This window comes from Balearica regulorum, chromosome Z (assembly GCF_011004875.1).
Source record: "Balearica regulorum gibbericeps isolate bBalReg1 chromosome Z, bBalReg1.pri, whole genome shotgun sequence".
Taxonomy (NCBI): Eukaryota; Metazoa; Chordata; class Aves; order Gruiformes; family Gruidae; genus Balearica; species Balearica regulorum.
Genome location: NC_046220.1, coordinates 73198229 through 73215833, shown reverse-complemented (window position 1 = coordinate 73215833; position 17605 = coordinate 73198229). Strand labels below are relative to the sequence as shown.

At 36.9% G+C, this 17605-nt stretch overlaps 1 protein-coding gene across 6 annotated transcripts in view; it reads left to right on the top strand.

Annotated features, from left to right (window-relative positions):
* The window catches only part of NIPBL (NIPBL cohesin loading factor), a 166781-nt gene that overhangs the window by 86102 nt on the left and 63074 nt on the right, over window positions 1-17605 (top strand). For 5 of the 6 annotated variants that reach the window (XM_075740680.1, XM_075740679.1, XM_075740675.1 and 2 more), the window contains exon 9: window positions 6244-6876. The exons of the other annotated variant lie outside the window; for it this stretch is intronic. In XM_075740680.1, coding sequence (XP_075596795.1) covers window positions 6244-6876 — 633 coding nt within the window. The remainder of the gene's footprint in view (window positions 1-6243; window positions 6877-17605) is intronic. 6 annotated transcript variants of the gene reach the window in all.

Sequence of the window (17605 nt, the reverse complement as noted above, 5' to 3'; positions counted from 1 at the left end):
GTTCAACGAGGCCAAGCGCAAGGTCCTGCACGTGGGTTAGCGCAATCCCCAGCATAACTACAGGCTGGGCAGAGAATGGATTGAAAGCAGCCCTGAGGAGAAGGACTTGGGGGTATTGATTGATGGGAAGCTCAACACGAGCCGGCAGTGTGCGCTTGCAGCCCAGAAAGCCAACTGTGTCCTGGGCTGCATAAAAAGAGGCGTGACCAGCAGGTCGAGGGAGGTGATCCTGCCCCTCTACTCTGCTCTGGTGAGACCCCACCTGGAGTACTGCGTCCAGCTCTGGGGGCCCCTGTGCAAGAGAGACATGGAGCTGTTGGAGAGAGTCCAGAGGAGGGCCACGAAGCTGATCAGAGTGCTGGACCACCTCTCCTATGAGGACAGGCTGAGAGAGCTGGGGTTGTTCAGCCTGGAGAAGAGAAGGCTCTGGGGAAACCTAATTGCAGCCTTCCGGTACCTGAAGGGGCCTACAGGAAAGCTGGTGAGGGACTGTTTATCAGGGATTGCAGTGACAGGACAAGGGGTAATGGGTTTAAGCCGAAGGCGGGTCAATTTAGATTAGATGTTAGGAAGGAATTCTTCCCTGTGAGGGTGGTGAGCCACCGGCACAGATTGCCCAGAGAGGTTGTGGATGCCCCCTCCCTGGAAGTGTTCAAGGCCAGGTTGGATGGGGCTTTGGGCAATGTGGTCTAGTGGAGGGTGTCCCTGCTTGCAGCAGGGGGGTTGGAACTAGATGATCTTTGAGGTCCCTTCCAACCCAAACCATTCTGTGATTCTATGATGATTCTGTGAAAAGTACCGTAGACAACTTTGTATGATACTACTGTTGTCTATGAGAGTATAGCTGCTCTTTGCTGATAACTTAGATTCATATTGCAAGTTGCTTTAACCATATTACTGTCTTTCTGTAGAGCTTATCTATCTTCCTCTGGTGTTGTTTCAATTGCTCTTTCTCAGATGAAGAAGTTTGTGCTTTTCCTGATTTTTTTTTTTTGTCTGAAAAGGTTATTCAAATTAGTCAAGAAAATTGTGATTTTTTATTCTGTCTTTAAAAGTATTTGTGGGCCTCTCTCTCAAGGACTCAACACCAAAAGCTGTTATGATCTTTAGATTAATAAATTACTGTCTAATTCTGTTACATATGAAGTTATTAATGACAAATATTTTAAACTACTATTCTTAAGACAGTGCTCTGGAAAGTTGCCTTTGTTCACTTGTAATCCCTTCATCCATTTTTTACCAAGAACAATTGATACATCTATGAACACAATTTTGCAATACAGTATACTGCAATCCTACAATATTGTTGTCTAGATCATACTTCCTCAGCCTGTTAGTGAAATTGTTATGAAAAGCTGTATAGAAAGCCATGCTAAAGTCCAGATACAGCACTCAGTTCTCTCTAATCCACAAGACCTACTGCTTTACAGAATAAAGTTATTTTGATTTGATGATACTTATTTGTAACAAATTCATTTTGGAATGCTTCCTCTTTATTATCATCCCAATCCTTACATAGAAATTGATCTTCTAATATGTACTTAAATCATACAGACTGTGTATAATACTCCAGGCAGTCCTTTATTATCCTTTTGAAGGGATTGTTTTTCTCTTTTTGAGTCTGCTGGAGGTAAGAATTCTCAAGATGATTATTACCAATTCTAAGATTGGTTTAACCAGAGTTCTAGGGTGAATTAGTCTGATCCCATTTTCATGAAAACATTCCATTTATGTGAAAGTGGTAAATAGGATCATATTAAATTTTGAAAATGAGATGCTTCCATTTATACACTGTAACTTCAGTCTCTTAAAATCTTTTGGCAGTAGTGTGTTCCTCAGGTTCTGTCATCACCAGGTTCTTAGCTTTTCCAACATACAAACATCAGTATACAATTTGGATGCTCTGATTCTTTCTCTTTCTCCAGCTTTTCTGCCTTTAAGAACTTATTTATAGTGTACTTAGATGTGAAGTCTAATAATCCAGATGTAGCTCATATGCATTCCTTAAAGACTATCTTTCCAAAGTCATTTCCAGTAATAAGTCTAGAATGCTGTGTCCAGGTTTGTACAACAATTGATACCCACTTACATAATGTTCCTGGATAAAGTTCGAGGATAACCTTGCTATGGATTTAAAAAGGCGTAGCATTTGAATGTTCCTGAAGTTTCTCTCTAATGTGCTGTGAACCGAGTATTAGACAGTAGTCTTCATTTGTTCACTAGCAGTTTTTTTCCAGCTTTCATGCATTGGGAACAATAGTTCCGGCAAAAGAAGGATATAGGATGGTGAAAAACTTTCTATCGATGTCTGAGAAACTTTACTTGCAAGGGAGTTAAAGGAGTATGAACATACTGTTTTGAGTGACCCTTTGGAAGTTGTTGTACGAGTGGAAAGCTAATAGTTCTTTAAAATTCTGTTAAATATGAGTCCTAAGTTCCTGGTAACCTTAACAGTTGTTTTTTAACCATGTGGATCACAACAAAGAACGTGATCAGCGGTGAGAGTTTGGTGCATCAGCTTTGAAAGGCAAGTGGTCTTTTCTCTGAAGAGGCTCAGAGATGATTAGAGAAAATATGATGAATGCTTAAAAAAAGATGTGAGTACTGTCATGTGATTAGAAAGTGTGCAGACAAAAACTGTATGGTGGAGATGTCAGTGATGTGTGCAGTCTCCTGAACAGGAGTTTATTTGCTACCCAAGTTACTGATGCACAATGAGCAAGTGAAGCCATTCTAGGGGTAAACAAACAAGAAGTGGTTTTGAAACTTTGCCTTTTTAAGAAGGCTAAGTCACTGTCAATGCAATGCATTTTATAGTTGTTCACAGTATAAAAGATTTTATGAGAAATCAGTCAAGAGTCACAGAAAAAAGGTTACAAATTGCTGCAGCAGTTGATAAAAATTATTCCATACTCAGCGCTATCTACCACTATGAATCAGTAGGAAAACTAATTAATATGAAGAACCAATCCCAGTATTGTCATGGGTGGTCAGTATGACTGTTACTGAAAGATTATGGAGGTGGTGTTGATGGGTGTATTTGTTCCTCTGTAGAGGTCTTATTTCCTATTGATGTTACCTGCTTCTCAGCTACATTTTGTGTTACCTGGTTGACCACCAGGATTTACTGTTCAGTAATAATACAATGACCTTCCCGTATCAGTGGAGAATCTCTTTCTATCTCACACATTTTACATATTCCTGCCATATAGATTGCACAAAGTTCTTTTACTGATACTGTGGAAGATTACTACAGAAAGTTGGATTTTTTTCCTCCTGAATTACTGCATAGCTCTAAGTTTAGACTCAAACGCTGCCTACATATTCTTCTATTCTAAAAGAGTATTCTGAAATTTGGTTCATTCATTTTGAAAGATCATTGTATGATTTACTACATTGATAGCATTTTGTAGAACAAATCTTCTCAACCTTGTAATCTTGACTGGTTCAGCAAACACAGCATACCTGTCTGTCTGTGTATTTTTTCCACAAAAACATTTCTTATGTTATCAACAAGTCTTATAAGAGCTTCATTCTCAGACATATAATGGCTCAAGCCTTGTCTTGTAGGAAAGCATAAAATCACAGAATGATTTGTGTTGGAAGGGACCTTAAAGCCCATCTAGTTCCAGCCTCCCTGCTGTGGCCAGGGACACCCTCCATTAGACCAGGTTGCCCAAAGCCCCATCCAACCTGGCCTTGAACACTTCCAGGGATGGGGCCTCCACAACCTCTCTGGGCAACCTGTTCCAGTGCCTCACCACCCTCGCAGTAAAAATATTCCAGAGTGACTTCAACAGTAGTAGGCACAGTCTAAGCATCCAAAAGAATGTGGTACATTTCAATGTGTGATACCTGTTCAAAACTGCTCATGTCTGTGTTAGAGTGAAACTGTTCCAGAATGCTTCGTCTTTTTCAATTGCTTTTCACCTCAAATACATAAGCATTGCAGCTTCTAAGCCAGAGGCTAAACCATTAGACATCTCAGAAATATGTGAAGTTATTACCAGAACGTGTACTCTTTAAATGCAACTTACAGGCCTTACTATCAACACCTTTCAGGAATGTCCTTCAGGAGGAAGATACTTTCAAATATCTATTCGTAGTGCTGCCTAAGAGATGGAAAACTTTATTTTTTTCTTCATTTACTGGAATCTAAGTATGTTCAATGGAATGCACTGAAATCCTTCTGACCTCCTCAAGTCTACCCAAAGATAAAGAGAACCACCTTATCGGTTGCTGCAGTGTTATTTTTCAGCATGACAAATACCAAATTAATACCACATCAGAACAATCTTGTCATATTTACTTAAAAGTTTAGGACAAGGGAGAGTCAAATCTGTGTCCTCTAGTTGAAGTGTAGCTGTGAAAAACAGTATATGTTTCATAGTTGCAACTTCAGAAGTATTCATTTAAGAGATAATTCAAGAGTAAGAGGTCAGTAAAGCTCTGAAAAGTTTTGAGCTGCCTCTAATATTTGTAGAAATGAAAGTGCAGCTTGTATTTCCTGAGTGGTAGTCATTACCGTAAAACAAATTGGTAGCTAACGATTTCTGCTATATGTTGCACTAAGACAATCTTGTAAAGTACTGAAACAGCTAGTAATTGGGGGGCTGGGGAGAGGGAGGGGAGTGAAGGAAGAATCACAAGATTAGGAATCTGTGGTGAAAGACAAGTGAGAGATCTTCATAGGGTGTAGCCAGGACTTCAGTACTGGTGGTTGAGTGGGGTATCTAATTTGAGGAGGGGAAGTGGAGTAGTGGAAAGATCTTGAGAATCAGGATGAGTCAAAACAGTGTTACCCAACATTGTGGATGTTATCAGCAGAATATGGAGTTGTTGCTGATGGTCAAGAAGGGGTAAGATAAACCCATTTCATACCCTGCTCTCTACATACAGAAATTATAGGACTTTTCACAGAATGTACTAGGGAGAGAAAAGTATAGCAGTCTGTGCAAGGAGGTCATCAGTAAAGGCACACCTTTCATGTGAACTGAAGCTTTACTAGAGGTATCCATTCCCTTTTTCATCTACAGGTCAGTACATTGCTTAATGATTCTTAGTATTTCTTAAAATATCTGGTAGAAATTTAAGCTGCAGAATAAAGCTTTCTTGTTTAATGGCATTTCTTGAATGAAGCGGTGGGGACCTGTATTCCAATGAGTTTTTGATTGTTACAAGTACTGACCTATGATGACCTAAACCAGAATGACTACTAATAATCTCAGTCACTGCTTTCTGAAGATTAGTATTTGTCAGTGGATGAATGGAATCTGATAAATGTTTGCTTTAACAAGAGAAGGCTGGCCCTATTGGTCCAGCTGATAGACTACTTTTTTTTTTCCCCTTTTTTTTTTGTGTGTCCTACACCACTCTTCCTTTTTAAGCCAAAAATTACAGCTCAAAATTGTAATTGGGATAAGTTGAAAAGCTTCTCTGTTTTTCACAGCTTTTTTCTGAGCTAACAATTTTGGGGAGCTGATTTAATTTGAGGAACAAAAAATTTAAATGTGATTAATTGGAGAATATTTTTAATTAAAATTTTCCTCTGTTAAAAATTTCTCTACATACCCTCAAAGCCAGTTTAAAAAAAAAAGAGGGGGAGTTAAGGCAGAAAATGGTAGAAAAATGCCTTAAGACAATTAGTGTTTTCTAGATAGTCATGAGTGGGGCAGGTGGGAATGAGTTTACCTAAAAGGAAATCTAAAAAAAAAATTGAGAATGAACTGTCAGAATCAAAGTTAAGGAGATTGTGTATGTTTTGATCTTTTTTTTTCCTTTTTTTTTTTTTTAAATTAAAATTGTGTAGCTGAAATGGCTAATGCCTATACACTAATTGTTAACTCTTCATCACTGAATCTTACTAAGAATCTTTTTGATCTTTCATTTTTCTGTAGTCAACTTGCTTTCATTGGCAATTTTCTAATAGTTGATATTCTGAGCCTGCAGGTATTATTTTTATTTATTTTTTTTTTGGTTGTGGGGTTTTTTTGTCCAATCTTCTCTGAAATGATCCCTTCTCTACCTGCCATGGACTGCTAAAATTCCTAGGAAATACACTGCAACTATCTGGATTACATCTTGATCTAGGAATGATGTGCTTCCTACCGGTCTTATTTAGACCTTTTATGAACACAGATATTTGTAGAAATACACATTAAAATTATGTAGGTTATATTTAGTGTGTTTTTATATAAACATGAAACAACATAACTGTTCAGTTTTTCTGAATTATTATTCTAGGATCAAGACAACCTTTAATCCAACAATCTCAGCCTCCACCTTATTCATCACCTAGAGATGTTCCCCCAGACATATTGTTAGATTCTCCAGAGAGAAAGCAAAAGAAACAAAAGAAAATGAAGTTAGGCAAGGATGAAAAAGACCAGACTGAAAAAGCTGCAATGTATGATATCATTAGTTCTCCTTCCAAGGACTCTACTAAGCTTACATTAAGACTCTCTCGTGTAAGATCTTCGGATATGGACCAGCAGGATGATATGCTTTCTGGTTTGGAAAACACCAGTGTGTCAGAGGGTGATATTCCTTTTAATGTGCAGTACCCAGGACAAACTTCTAAAACACCCGTTACTCCACAGGATGTTAACCGCCCACTAAACGCTGCTCAGTGTTTGCCGCAGCATGAACAGACAGCTTTCCTTCAGGCACAACAAGTGCCTGTTTTACAACAGAACACTTCAGTTGCTGCAAAACAACCTCAAACTCCTGTGGTACAGACACAGCAACAGGTTTCGCAACAAGGAACTATAACGTCATATGATGAAGTAGAATTGGATGCATTGGCTGAAATTGAGCGGATAGAACGTGAATCAGCTATTGAAAGGGAGCGATTTTCAAAAGAAGTGCAAGATAAAGGTAAAAGGATTGTGTGTGTGTATACACTATATATATTATATAAATATATATATGCATATAGAGCCCATATATATATATAAAAAAACTTCCTGTCATTGTCACATAGTTCAATTCTGTTTACTCAGTGTAGGTTCTTCTGCGACATTCATCTCCATTCCCCTCCAACAATGAACTGTAATCTCTCATATATGCATATATTTTTAATATCTGGTATTCTTTATTTGGGGTCTTAATGGATGAGAAATGAAGTTCTTATGTTTCAAAATTCTTTTTAAACTACTCTTATTTTGAACCATGAGACTGAATGAAGTACAATTGACATTGTTTCTAGTTTCTAAAATTCCATCAGTACCGTAAGTCAAAATTTGTATAAGTTTCGGTAGTTGAATTATTAACTAACTACCTATGCTGCCTAATCTAAGAAAATACAGGAAAACTCTTATACTCATTTCTATTCATATCCTCATTTGAACCTAATGTGAAGGAGGTCTTAAATTAAAATCACATCCACTCTTCTAAAAGCAATGTAATGATTGGGTAATATATACTACTATGTTGTCACGAATGTTTGTTCAACCAAATATTCATTATTATGTAGGCATTACAAGCTTTAGAGGACTACCATATATTTATATGGTCTCTAGCACAGAACCATGTTCTGAAATGTTACTCTTCACTTCAGTAGCTGTACTGGTTGTCTTAACTGATTTCATTGAATCTGTTGTCTTCGTTGTTTTGTTTTTCTTTTTTTTTTTTTTTTTTTTTTACCCTGTTGTTAACTGGTTTGAAGGTCTTAGGTTTCAGAAATCTCAAAAGTAGATGCAAAGCCCACAAGTAAATCTTGAAGATAAGACTTATTTTTTAAATTAGATAGTGATAGGTTAACATAAGTATTTTTCAGAAGCTTCCTCTGGACTGTGTTTAACTTCTGTGAAAAAAACTTTTGTAGTATAATACTAATTTATTAGATACTCCCAAGAAAAATCTTGGAGAGTGGAAAACAGCACAAATTCTGATTTTTGGAAGTTCATAGGTCAAAATGGTCAATTTTTGCATATTGCATATGCAACATATTTGCATGGACGCAACTGAATTACATACCGTGTGGGTCTTTAACCAGCAGAGAGAGCACAAAATTTCTCCCAATTCATATTTTTTTCCTGTTTTTAAAGATGTCGGGGCATGGGGGTGGGGGGGAGAGAGAGAGTTTATGTGTGTGTGTGTGTTTGTAAATGTGTTTGTTGCAATTACTAAAAGTTTTGCCTTCTTAGATGTTTCTTATTTGGTAACTAAATCAAGTGTTTTTAGGAAATGTTGCTTGAGAATATGTGGAGAAAATGTATGCTTACCTCAGAAGAGATCTCTACTGTCTTTAATTTTAATTTAATGAAATGAGGAATTTGTTACTTTGCTTAAATCTCTTCTACTACTAACTTTGAATATTGATGGAGAGCTTGTGGTTTGTCTCCTAATACTTCAGAAGCTACTCTTATATCCATACACTTCAAGTAGAATCTCCAGCGCATTTTAGCTGAAAAACATCTGGAAAAATGCACTGTATTTTTGATGGTGCACAGCAGTCTTCAAACACTTGGAGCAAGACTAAAACACACTTCCTCTTTTGTTCTGGCTTTCAGGAAAAGTTGAGCATTAGTTGTTTACTGTAATTACATAGCCATGGGCAGACTCTGATTTGTTTATTTTGGGGAAAGGAGTGATTTTTATAAAATGTGATCTCTCCTCTTCACCACTGCTCAATAACCTTCTTCCCAAATAAGGATTCCAACCTTACACTTCCCTTCTGCCTGCATCCTCTAGCAGGTCTCAGTTCTTCCTGAGTTCCTGCAATTGCTATGGATCAGGTGCAAGAGTTGCTGCCTTATATTGGGACAAATGATCACCATTTATTCACATCCCTATATAGGGGCAGTAGCTCTTTTCACTTTGAGGTTTCAGCCATGAATGAATAGTACTGAGTAGAAAGATTTTTTGCAGTCTTGGGACAGATATCCTGAGAAGCTGTTACCTTGGAGAAATGTGGTTCATCTTTTTTTGGTAATGCTTTTGCCATTGCTTGTAGGTTTGTATTCTGTCTACAAGTTGATACGCTCTGGCGTTGTTCTAGTTACAGCTGTTTGGTTTGGTGTGAGCAAGCTTCCTCTATTGTTCCTATGGGAATATGTCTGTTAGAAATACATTCGTTTTTGCAAAGCTGCTTACTGTATTTATGCAAAAGCCTGGCATTTGTGCATTTTGGTACATATACTGTAACTCAGATCACATTATGTCAAGAAAGTAGTGTGATTGTAGTAAGTACTCTGTCTAATTAGAATGCATAGTGCTAGCTGATGCTTTACAATACTAAGTGTCCCTCTAGAGAACTTATTCAAGATGCTAGCACATGCTAATCTGCATGAAAGCATCTTTGCTGCTTTTTCTAATTGAGGCATGAGAGTACAGAGTGCAGTGACACTACACTTCCTGTGTAGGCACATGTTGTCTTCCATAAATTACTTTGAGCACTCACAAGTTTTGATAGATTATTAGTGGTATCTTCTGTTCCTTTTTTAGACATGAAATCTCTTTAGTACTGTGCTTCATCAAAGGTTTTCAGATGCTTTCTTTTTAACATTAAGGCTCTAGTTAGACATAACATGTTCTTTCTGAGGCTTGGAAGCAGTAGTGTGGTGGACCTGTTTATTCCAGAGGAGAGGCAGAGATTTTTTTTCGGGGGGGGTCTTGCTAAAAATTATATAACTGCTGCACTTGCCTAAGACAATGCTAAGGTCTTCTTTTTTTTTTTTTTTTTAAATGTTGAGGTCCTTTTATGATGTTTGCTCTAGGTGAGAAATGGGGATTTGAGCCCTTTAGTAATTACAGTACTTTCCGTAATAAATCTCTAATTGCAACAGAACTGTTCAAATATTTAGTTTCCACCAAACAAAGTGTCTCGAAGTGGGAGGCAGTCTCTGTTTCAGAGGTGGACCTAACACAGGGTTTTGCAGAAGTACCTTCTTTGAAAAGCAACATATCTTTCTGGAACCTGATTGTCATGCTTTTGCTTTCTAAAACAGAAATTCTTAGTGCAAAAATCACTAACGCAAACTCTGGCAGATTTGACCTAATGTATGTCAGATATGCATAAGGAGTGATTTATAATATAGACCTTATGCCTCATATCTGAGTGCTTTTCAGAGCTCTGTTTTTATAATTCTATCCTTTTGAGCTACTTGGATCTTGGATTAAGTGGATTATATGGTCTTTTCATGATGATGTAGAGAGGTGCAACATTTGAAGAAGTTGGTTTCATCCTTGACCTCTGTGAGGAAGGACAAGAGTCCATCTCTTCTCCCTACTTTTTCCATCAAGGAAGTCTCTCTGTATTGATTAATTTTGCAAGTAATTTGTCTGTATCTGTGAATGAGAGGAATAGTTGGAGGTTTTGGAGATCAAGGCATTTGGCACCAAAAGTTTCATTTCAATACACAGAATCATAAGAGTCACAGAATGGTTTGGGTTGGAAGGGACCTTAAAGATCGTCTGGTTCCAACCCCCCTGCCATGGGTAGAGACATCCTCCAGTAGACCAGGTTGCCCAAAGCCCCATCCAACCTGGCCTTAAACACTTCCAGGGAGGGGACATCCACAACTTCTCTGGGCAACCTGTGCCAGTGCCTCACCATCCTCATAACAAAAAATTTCTTTCTTATATCTAATCTACATCTACCCTCTTTCAGTTTAAAGCCATTACCCCTTGTCCTGTCACTAAATGCCCTTGTAAACAGTCCCTCTCCATCTTTTTTATAAGCCCACTTTACGTACTGGAAGGCTGCTCTAAGGTCTCCTGGGAGCCTTCTCTTCTCCAGGCTGAACATCTATTATGTTTAATAGCCTCAGAACGAATAAGTAAGTCTGTGGAACATGACATACCTCAGGTCTTCAGTTCCCATTGCCCCCATCACAATGGGCTCTGTACCTTCATCAGTTACAAGTTGTCAGTCAATACTAGATCATATCTTCTTTTTTGAAAGGATGTGTAGTATTGCAGATAGATCCAGCTGTTATTTATCAAGACTCAGATTATCTGAGTTGGGACAAAAGTGATTCAGAAGGACTAGTACAGAAAGGGATTATCTGCTTCCATAACAATCGACAAGTGAACCATCCTCTGCTTAGGTGCATTGTGATATTTTGATGACATAATTTCTTTAGAAAGGTAATGAACCTTCACACACATTTTCTTCTCTTCTAATCACCATCAGTAGTGCTACTTAGTGCTGTTCAATTCTTTAGAATCAAGTAGAGGTCCATATTCTGAACCTATTTTGTTCACTTGATAGGAATTGTGCTTTGTTCACATTCTGAAGTTGTCTACTCCAGGAAAGTACAGGAAGTCCTGTTGAGTTTTTATGTCCCAGGAATTTCTGTTCTTCTCAGGAATCTTCTTCTCCTTAGCTGGAGGGGGGATATTGAGGGAGAAATTTAATTTTAGTAACCACAGTTCTTTGCATTAACTCGTGCTTTGCCACTGTTCAGATACAAGTGGGTTATTTTTGTGTACAGTTAAGTCAAAGCTAGTCAGTCACTTTCTGTCTAAACATTTCCTAGAACATTACATTAAGTTCTTGTTGTTCAAGATTTATGCCTTCTACTAAATTAATTTTGAGGTTCAAGGTTTATACCTCAAGATCTTTCATGCTTTTCTAAAACCACCAAATAATGTGAATCAAAAATATTTAAGTTACTAATGTTAAAAGGAGCTCTGAGGCTTCTAGGAAGGGGAAAAGGGAAGATAACCTTGAAAATTACTTGAAAAAACAGAAGATAACCCATATTTTTCAGACACTCTTTTTCAAATTGCTTTAGTTTTTTATTTTATTCAGATTTGCTAAATTTTAATTTGAGCTCTTCCATACATAGTATTGTGTGTTCACTGTTAGATTTTAGGCTACTTCAAAGACACTTTTACATAATGCAGCTGTCCTAACAGATTAAGGAATTTAGTTGTAAAAGGCACTGTTCTCTGGAGTTTGTGAGAAGAGTAATGAAATCATTAATCACTAACCATTTCATTTGGAGGCTAATATTTTTTTTTAAACTGGAAAGCATTAGACGCATTTTTTAAATGAGACAAACGTACTCGTATCTGTGTTTTTTCTCCCTATATATTTTACCTCTGAGTATCCATTTTACACACTTCTTTGGAATCTTACTGTGGATTCTTTGAATTAGGAAGAAGTGAAGCTGTAATAACTTTATTTCCAATAATTGGATCAGTTAGGGGGCATTTGGATGCCTGCTGTGGGCCCTTCTTTTTTTAGTTCATTCCAAGCCCATAGCAGCAGAGACACACATCCCAAGAGTGTGAATCTGCCGGAGCAAAACTCTCAAAACTACAGTTATAGGTAAGTAACCTTTTTCTCTTACCTTTTAAGTTCTTATCCTAGTTCTGTCCCTTTCTCCCCATTACCCATCTCCCCAGAAAAGCTCCTGAAAGAGGAAACTTACAGAAAAGCACTATTAAGAATGAATAGTTTGTTTATGTCTGATTTTATGTAGCCAGTTAATGAAATGACAGAATGGATAATTATAACCAGTATTCATAGCATTCATTTCAAAACATGTTCTAGGAGTTTTAGTTCCTTAAAATGGAGCTGCAAGTGTAGTCATTTGTACAGTAATCTTGCAGAGGATTACAGTCACTAATACCAGAAGATGAAATGGGAAAGTATAAAATATAAATGATTGTGTCTATGTAGTAGGACAATGTTAGAATTACATTTCATGTATTTTGTTTATACAAGCTTTCATTACATCTGCGTTTCATCGTTTGACGTAATGGATGAAACTGGCACCTCATATAGCATTCCCAAGAAAAAGCAACTTTGCAACCTCCAGTTCCTATAGATGAGAGATTTTTTTTGTGTGTGTGCATTCAAATGTGTTTTAAGAAAAGTAAGGGGAAGAAATTCCTCTTCTATCTAGAGAAATGTCAATGAAGTGTTGCAATGTTTTCATCTATCTAGGAAAAACTACTTTCTTTTATATTTTTTATAAAGAATGAAATACTGATTGAATGAAAAACACCATTTAAAGATAAAAAGTAGAGGCATATTTTTTTAATGGTGTTTACTTTATTTTGGCACTCTTGTGTAACATAAAATCAAATTCCCCCATTTATCCCAGGTTGTGCTTTACATAGGGTAGTGCAGAAACCTGCTCTTAAAAGCAGGCATAGAAAATAACTAAAACATAGCAGTTTGGTAAGAAGTCTAATTTTTTAAATCTGTAGCATAAACTAAGATTAGAAAATTGAATATAACTTGCATGTAGCATATACCCTTGATTGTACCTGTTCAGTAGATGGGAGGATTTATAATATTACTTACCCAGTAATGACTTTATTTTTTTCTGCAACAGTCACTTCTCTGTAATGGATTTAAATCATCTTGACAAAGAAATGGCATGTATAATTAACAAACCTTATTAAGAGTTTAAGCCCAGCATTTCTATAGTTGATAGTCACTAAGTTCGCTCTGACATCAACCTAAGAAGACACAGACTTTTTTTCATTATCATGTGGTATAAATGTTACTGGATCTAGTTAATTGAAGATACTTTTGAGTGCAAGGTATGATGTCAGAATAAAATCAACAACTGGAAGGGAGATTTCAAGGTCATTCCTTATTTCTAAAGTTTTATGTTTATACAAATGAATTAAAAACTAATCGGATATGTTAATCTGTAAGTGATATGTAAAATAAGTAGTTTTCATTAAGTCTACTGTTAGTGTGTTGCATTTTTCTTGTGAAATTAGGTGCTGCATTGTGTATTTCAAAGTAATTGCACTTCAGGTTTTCTCAGGTATTTTAACAATTGAGTTTACAAAACTATACTTCACAAGGCAATCACATGAATAAAACCAAGCATTTGTGTCCAGAAAAATCTACCATATAAATAAATTAAAATCATATTGTTCATAAAAGCAGTATTAAATTCGGGGAGGTTAAGCTGTAGCTTCCAATCTCTAAACAAGTGTAGATGCCTGATTATACTCTCCTAGTATTTCAATTCTTGTCATTTTCTAGTGTAATATTTCTTTGTATTGCTATAGTTGACAGGGAATAATGAGTTACCAGACATTGTTAAGTAGAAAAAATCATAAGATCGTATTTCATTCTCCAGTTGTGCTTGTTAGGTCATCGTTATGTTTAAGAAAACAAGCAAAACCTCACCAAAATGAAAATCCTGAAGTCTGCTACACCCTAAGGCATGTCACAGACTCCTGTGGTCTTTTTGTGTTTTGTCCTGAATGAATTTGGACACCCCTCCTGATGGGCTCTCCTTTTTGCACAGTGACCAGAAGTTTGATAAAGTCTTTTAACAGATTGCTAAAAAATGGCAGCTGTTTCTGTTCAGATTCTCAGAAATCCCTTCCTCTGAACTGCAGCAACTGGAAGCCCTCTGGTCTCTACTTCAGAGACTTTGGAATTACATTCTGTTCTATAAAGCTTCCTATACCATGTTTATGACTGGACTTTCTTAGTTTCTTTTGTAAGGGAGCAACAGTGAGAATAAAATTTTTGATCTATGTTTGCTGAGTCTCTCCTTCAAGGAGAGTAGCTAGTGCTGTGGGAATCTCTTACTGATGGGAAGAGTTCTCTTTGGTTGTTCAGTTCTTTGTTTATCGAAATACGGCTTTGGAGGAAGGTCAAGTGAGAACAAACTCTCATGGTCAGTAATGCTGAATGTTCATGAAGGAGTAGAAAGATAAGAATGGATATTTGCCCTCACTCCATTGATAGGTCATCCATCAGTACCATTAAAGTAGTTTTAAACCTTCCTTGTACCCAGATTACATTGATTGGTCTAGATTCTGTGGTCTGCAGAACACTGTTGGTTAGGGGGACAGGGCACTTGGACAACTTTGAAGAGATCTGTGAAAAATAACTAAGAAAGGAAAACAGTTGTCAGTAAACATAGATTTGTTATTTAGATGTATAGTTATGTGTTACCTGTGCAAAATTCCTGATCTTGACTGTTAGCTTAAATAGGGTAAGCTTGTAATTGGCCTCTGGCTGACTTGTCACTGATGTTGTTAAAAAAATGGAAAGTTTACAATAACTAATAACTACTCAGAACTGCTATATTTGGGTTATATTTATTCATTGCTGATTTAAGTAATTCAAATAAGTGGTATTTCAAATGAGTGGTGGCATATCCCAGTAAGTGTTACAGCTTTAAAATATAAAAGGCTTAATTGTTACACTTTAAAAAAAGAAAGTTTGTAGTGGAGTCATCAAAATGGTTCATCCAGAATTTACTATTAGAGGATCAATCTTTTTTGTGGTTCTGAAGAGGAGTACGTTCACATTTAACCATCTTGGATATGAAGTCTCCAATTGAATCCCGTACAAGATGTAAGTGGGAAGTGATAATTTATCTGCTGTGTCTTCAAGAGCATTCAAGACCGTTCAGAAAACTCTGGATTTTAGAGTCTACCAAATGGTATTAATAGGGTGGAATGTTACCATTCTGCTAAAATGAAGCTTAGCAACCATGCATGTGGTTATTATTTAGACTTGTTACCTTTTCATAGATATTTACAAAACGCCCAATTCAGTTTGCTAGGACAAGCAGTTCTAGAAGGTTTTTAAGCTATCATCCTATTATACTAGTTTGTTCAAAGAGTTTTATCTCGGAATTAAGGCAATCATCAGGTTTGCAAGAAAGCAGTAACAGCGGAGACTTCAGCACTAATGGTATTATGGCTGCTGCTTTGGAAAGATAGTGTGTTAAATGGAAGAATGGAGATACTTCTTCAACACAGCTCCCCTCATCCATCAGCTGTCCTAAGACTTGCTCAGATTCCAAGCATATTCGTTTTCAGGATGGATACTCTTCAAATCATGATTGACTTGCAGTTTCAGCAGAAAAGTATTTGAAGGTATCTGTGGTTATTCCAATGCAATGGTTTTTTGCACAAAGGTTCCGCAGTAATTAATTAATTTCTAAATCTGAAAGTACTCGTCATTTTGACACACAGATATTGCCAAAGATGAAGGCCACAACCTGTCTCCAGGAATACTCTTTGTAAGAGAACTGGTGAGAGATAATTTCTTGGAAATCCAGCTGATCTTTTTTTCCAGTTCAAACTTGTGGTTCCTGTAATGTTTTGTTTCTTGCACCACAGTGACCCATTTAATTTGACAGAACATCTCTACTATTTTTTTAGAATAAGGTAGCTTAGAATAACGTAGCTTATGATCTTGTTTTGAGTACCAAGTTACTGCCTTTTGGTGAGCATGTTGCAATGTACGGAGAACTTCCATGTGGATTTGCCAAGCCAAAAGGATCAGACTGTCTGAACTGTCATAAATTTGTTCAAGGAATTGAACAAAATGTAGATATATTTTGGATGTATCAACATTGGAGGGGGAGTGAATAATTTTGTAAAAAGAAAAGACTCTGAAAACAACAAACTTGGATACCTGATCTCTAATATAGTCAGAAAGCTCTTCTGTGCCTGACTACGTATTCCTTATATTATGAAACAGTGAAGCAAAAAGATCTTGATCACACTTTATTAGTCTCAAGAGCTTGTGAGCCTGCATTTTCAGAACTGTGGTAAGCTTTGAATATAGGTCTGCAGGATTTGAAAGGAAAATATTAGCCTAATATTTTGGCAAAGCCCTAGACCCTGATAATAAAAAGAAATTCTACTGTGTATAGAATGAAGTGGATGAAGCTTGGATACTGATGCCTTGAAGGATACAAAGTATATTTGAATTGATGTTGTAAAAGTTCCTAAGCTCATCTGTTCATCAAAACCCTAACGTGGCTTGGGACTTACACCTTAACAAAGCTGATGTATGCAAACTTGCATATATTTGATTGTAAAAGAGAAGATACGAAGACATCTGTTTTCAGAGGTTAATTACTCTCTCCTCACCTCTCTGATTCTATGTTGATTATTCTCATATAGTTCAAAGTTCAAGATTTTATAAAACCCTTGAAGCCCAATGGTGTATTTCAGCTTTCAGGTTTCTGCAGCTATCATGGCAACTTAAAAAAAATTTTGTGTTCATTCAGTGGAATTTCTTCATTATACTAAATGAAGATAGTGGTACTATGCACTCATCCTTATGCCCTAGTTCAACCTGATATTTTCATATACTTGGGCCAGCTTTTTGTCCTAGGTCCAGAAATCTCATAGAGACAAAACAATAATGATCCAGTCTAGTTCTGAGGATTGCCATCAAGATGCACTGGAAATGAGAAGAAATCTGTCAGTAATCTGTAACTGTCTGCAGTCACCTTGCCATTTAGGAAAAGAAAACTTTGAAGGTGTCCTTTCCTTCTCAGATAAGATGTCAACAGGTTGTGGTTAGAATACTAAAACATCAGTATTCAGTTGTCAAGAGAAATGAAGAAGGTGCATCAGAAGAGCTCTGTATTTAGAGGGAATATGTATGCCAAGTTGTGATGTAATCATCTACTTATATGTTCTCAACTTACAATTTGACATTTTGGATGATGAAGAGCAGCAGCATTTTGACCCTGGTCAGTTACAGAAGTTCAAGCGAGAAAATTGGTCCTACTTGAATTGTTTTGGTTGTTTAATCTTGGAGCCTTCAGCATGAAGGCTCTGAAAGGTGAGTTTTGGTTGACCCAGCTACAGCTGTTTAAGGCATCACAGCTCCTGGCCATCTGCTTTGCTCCTATAGTAC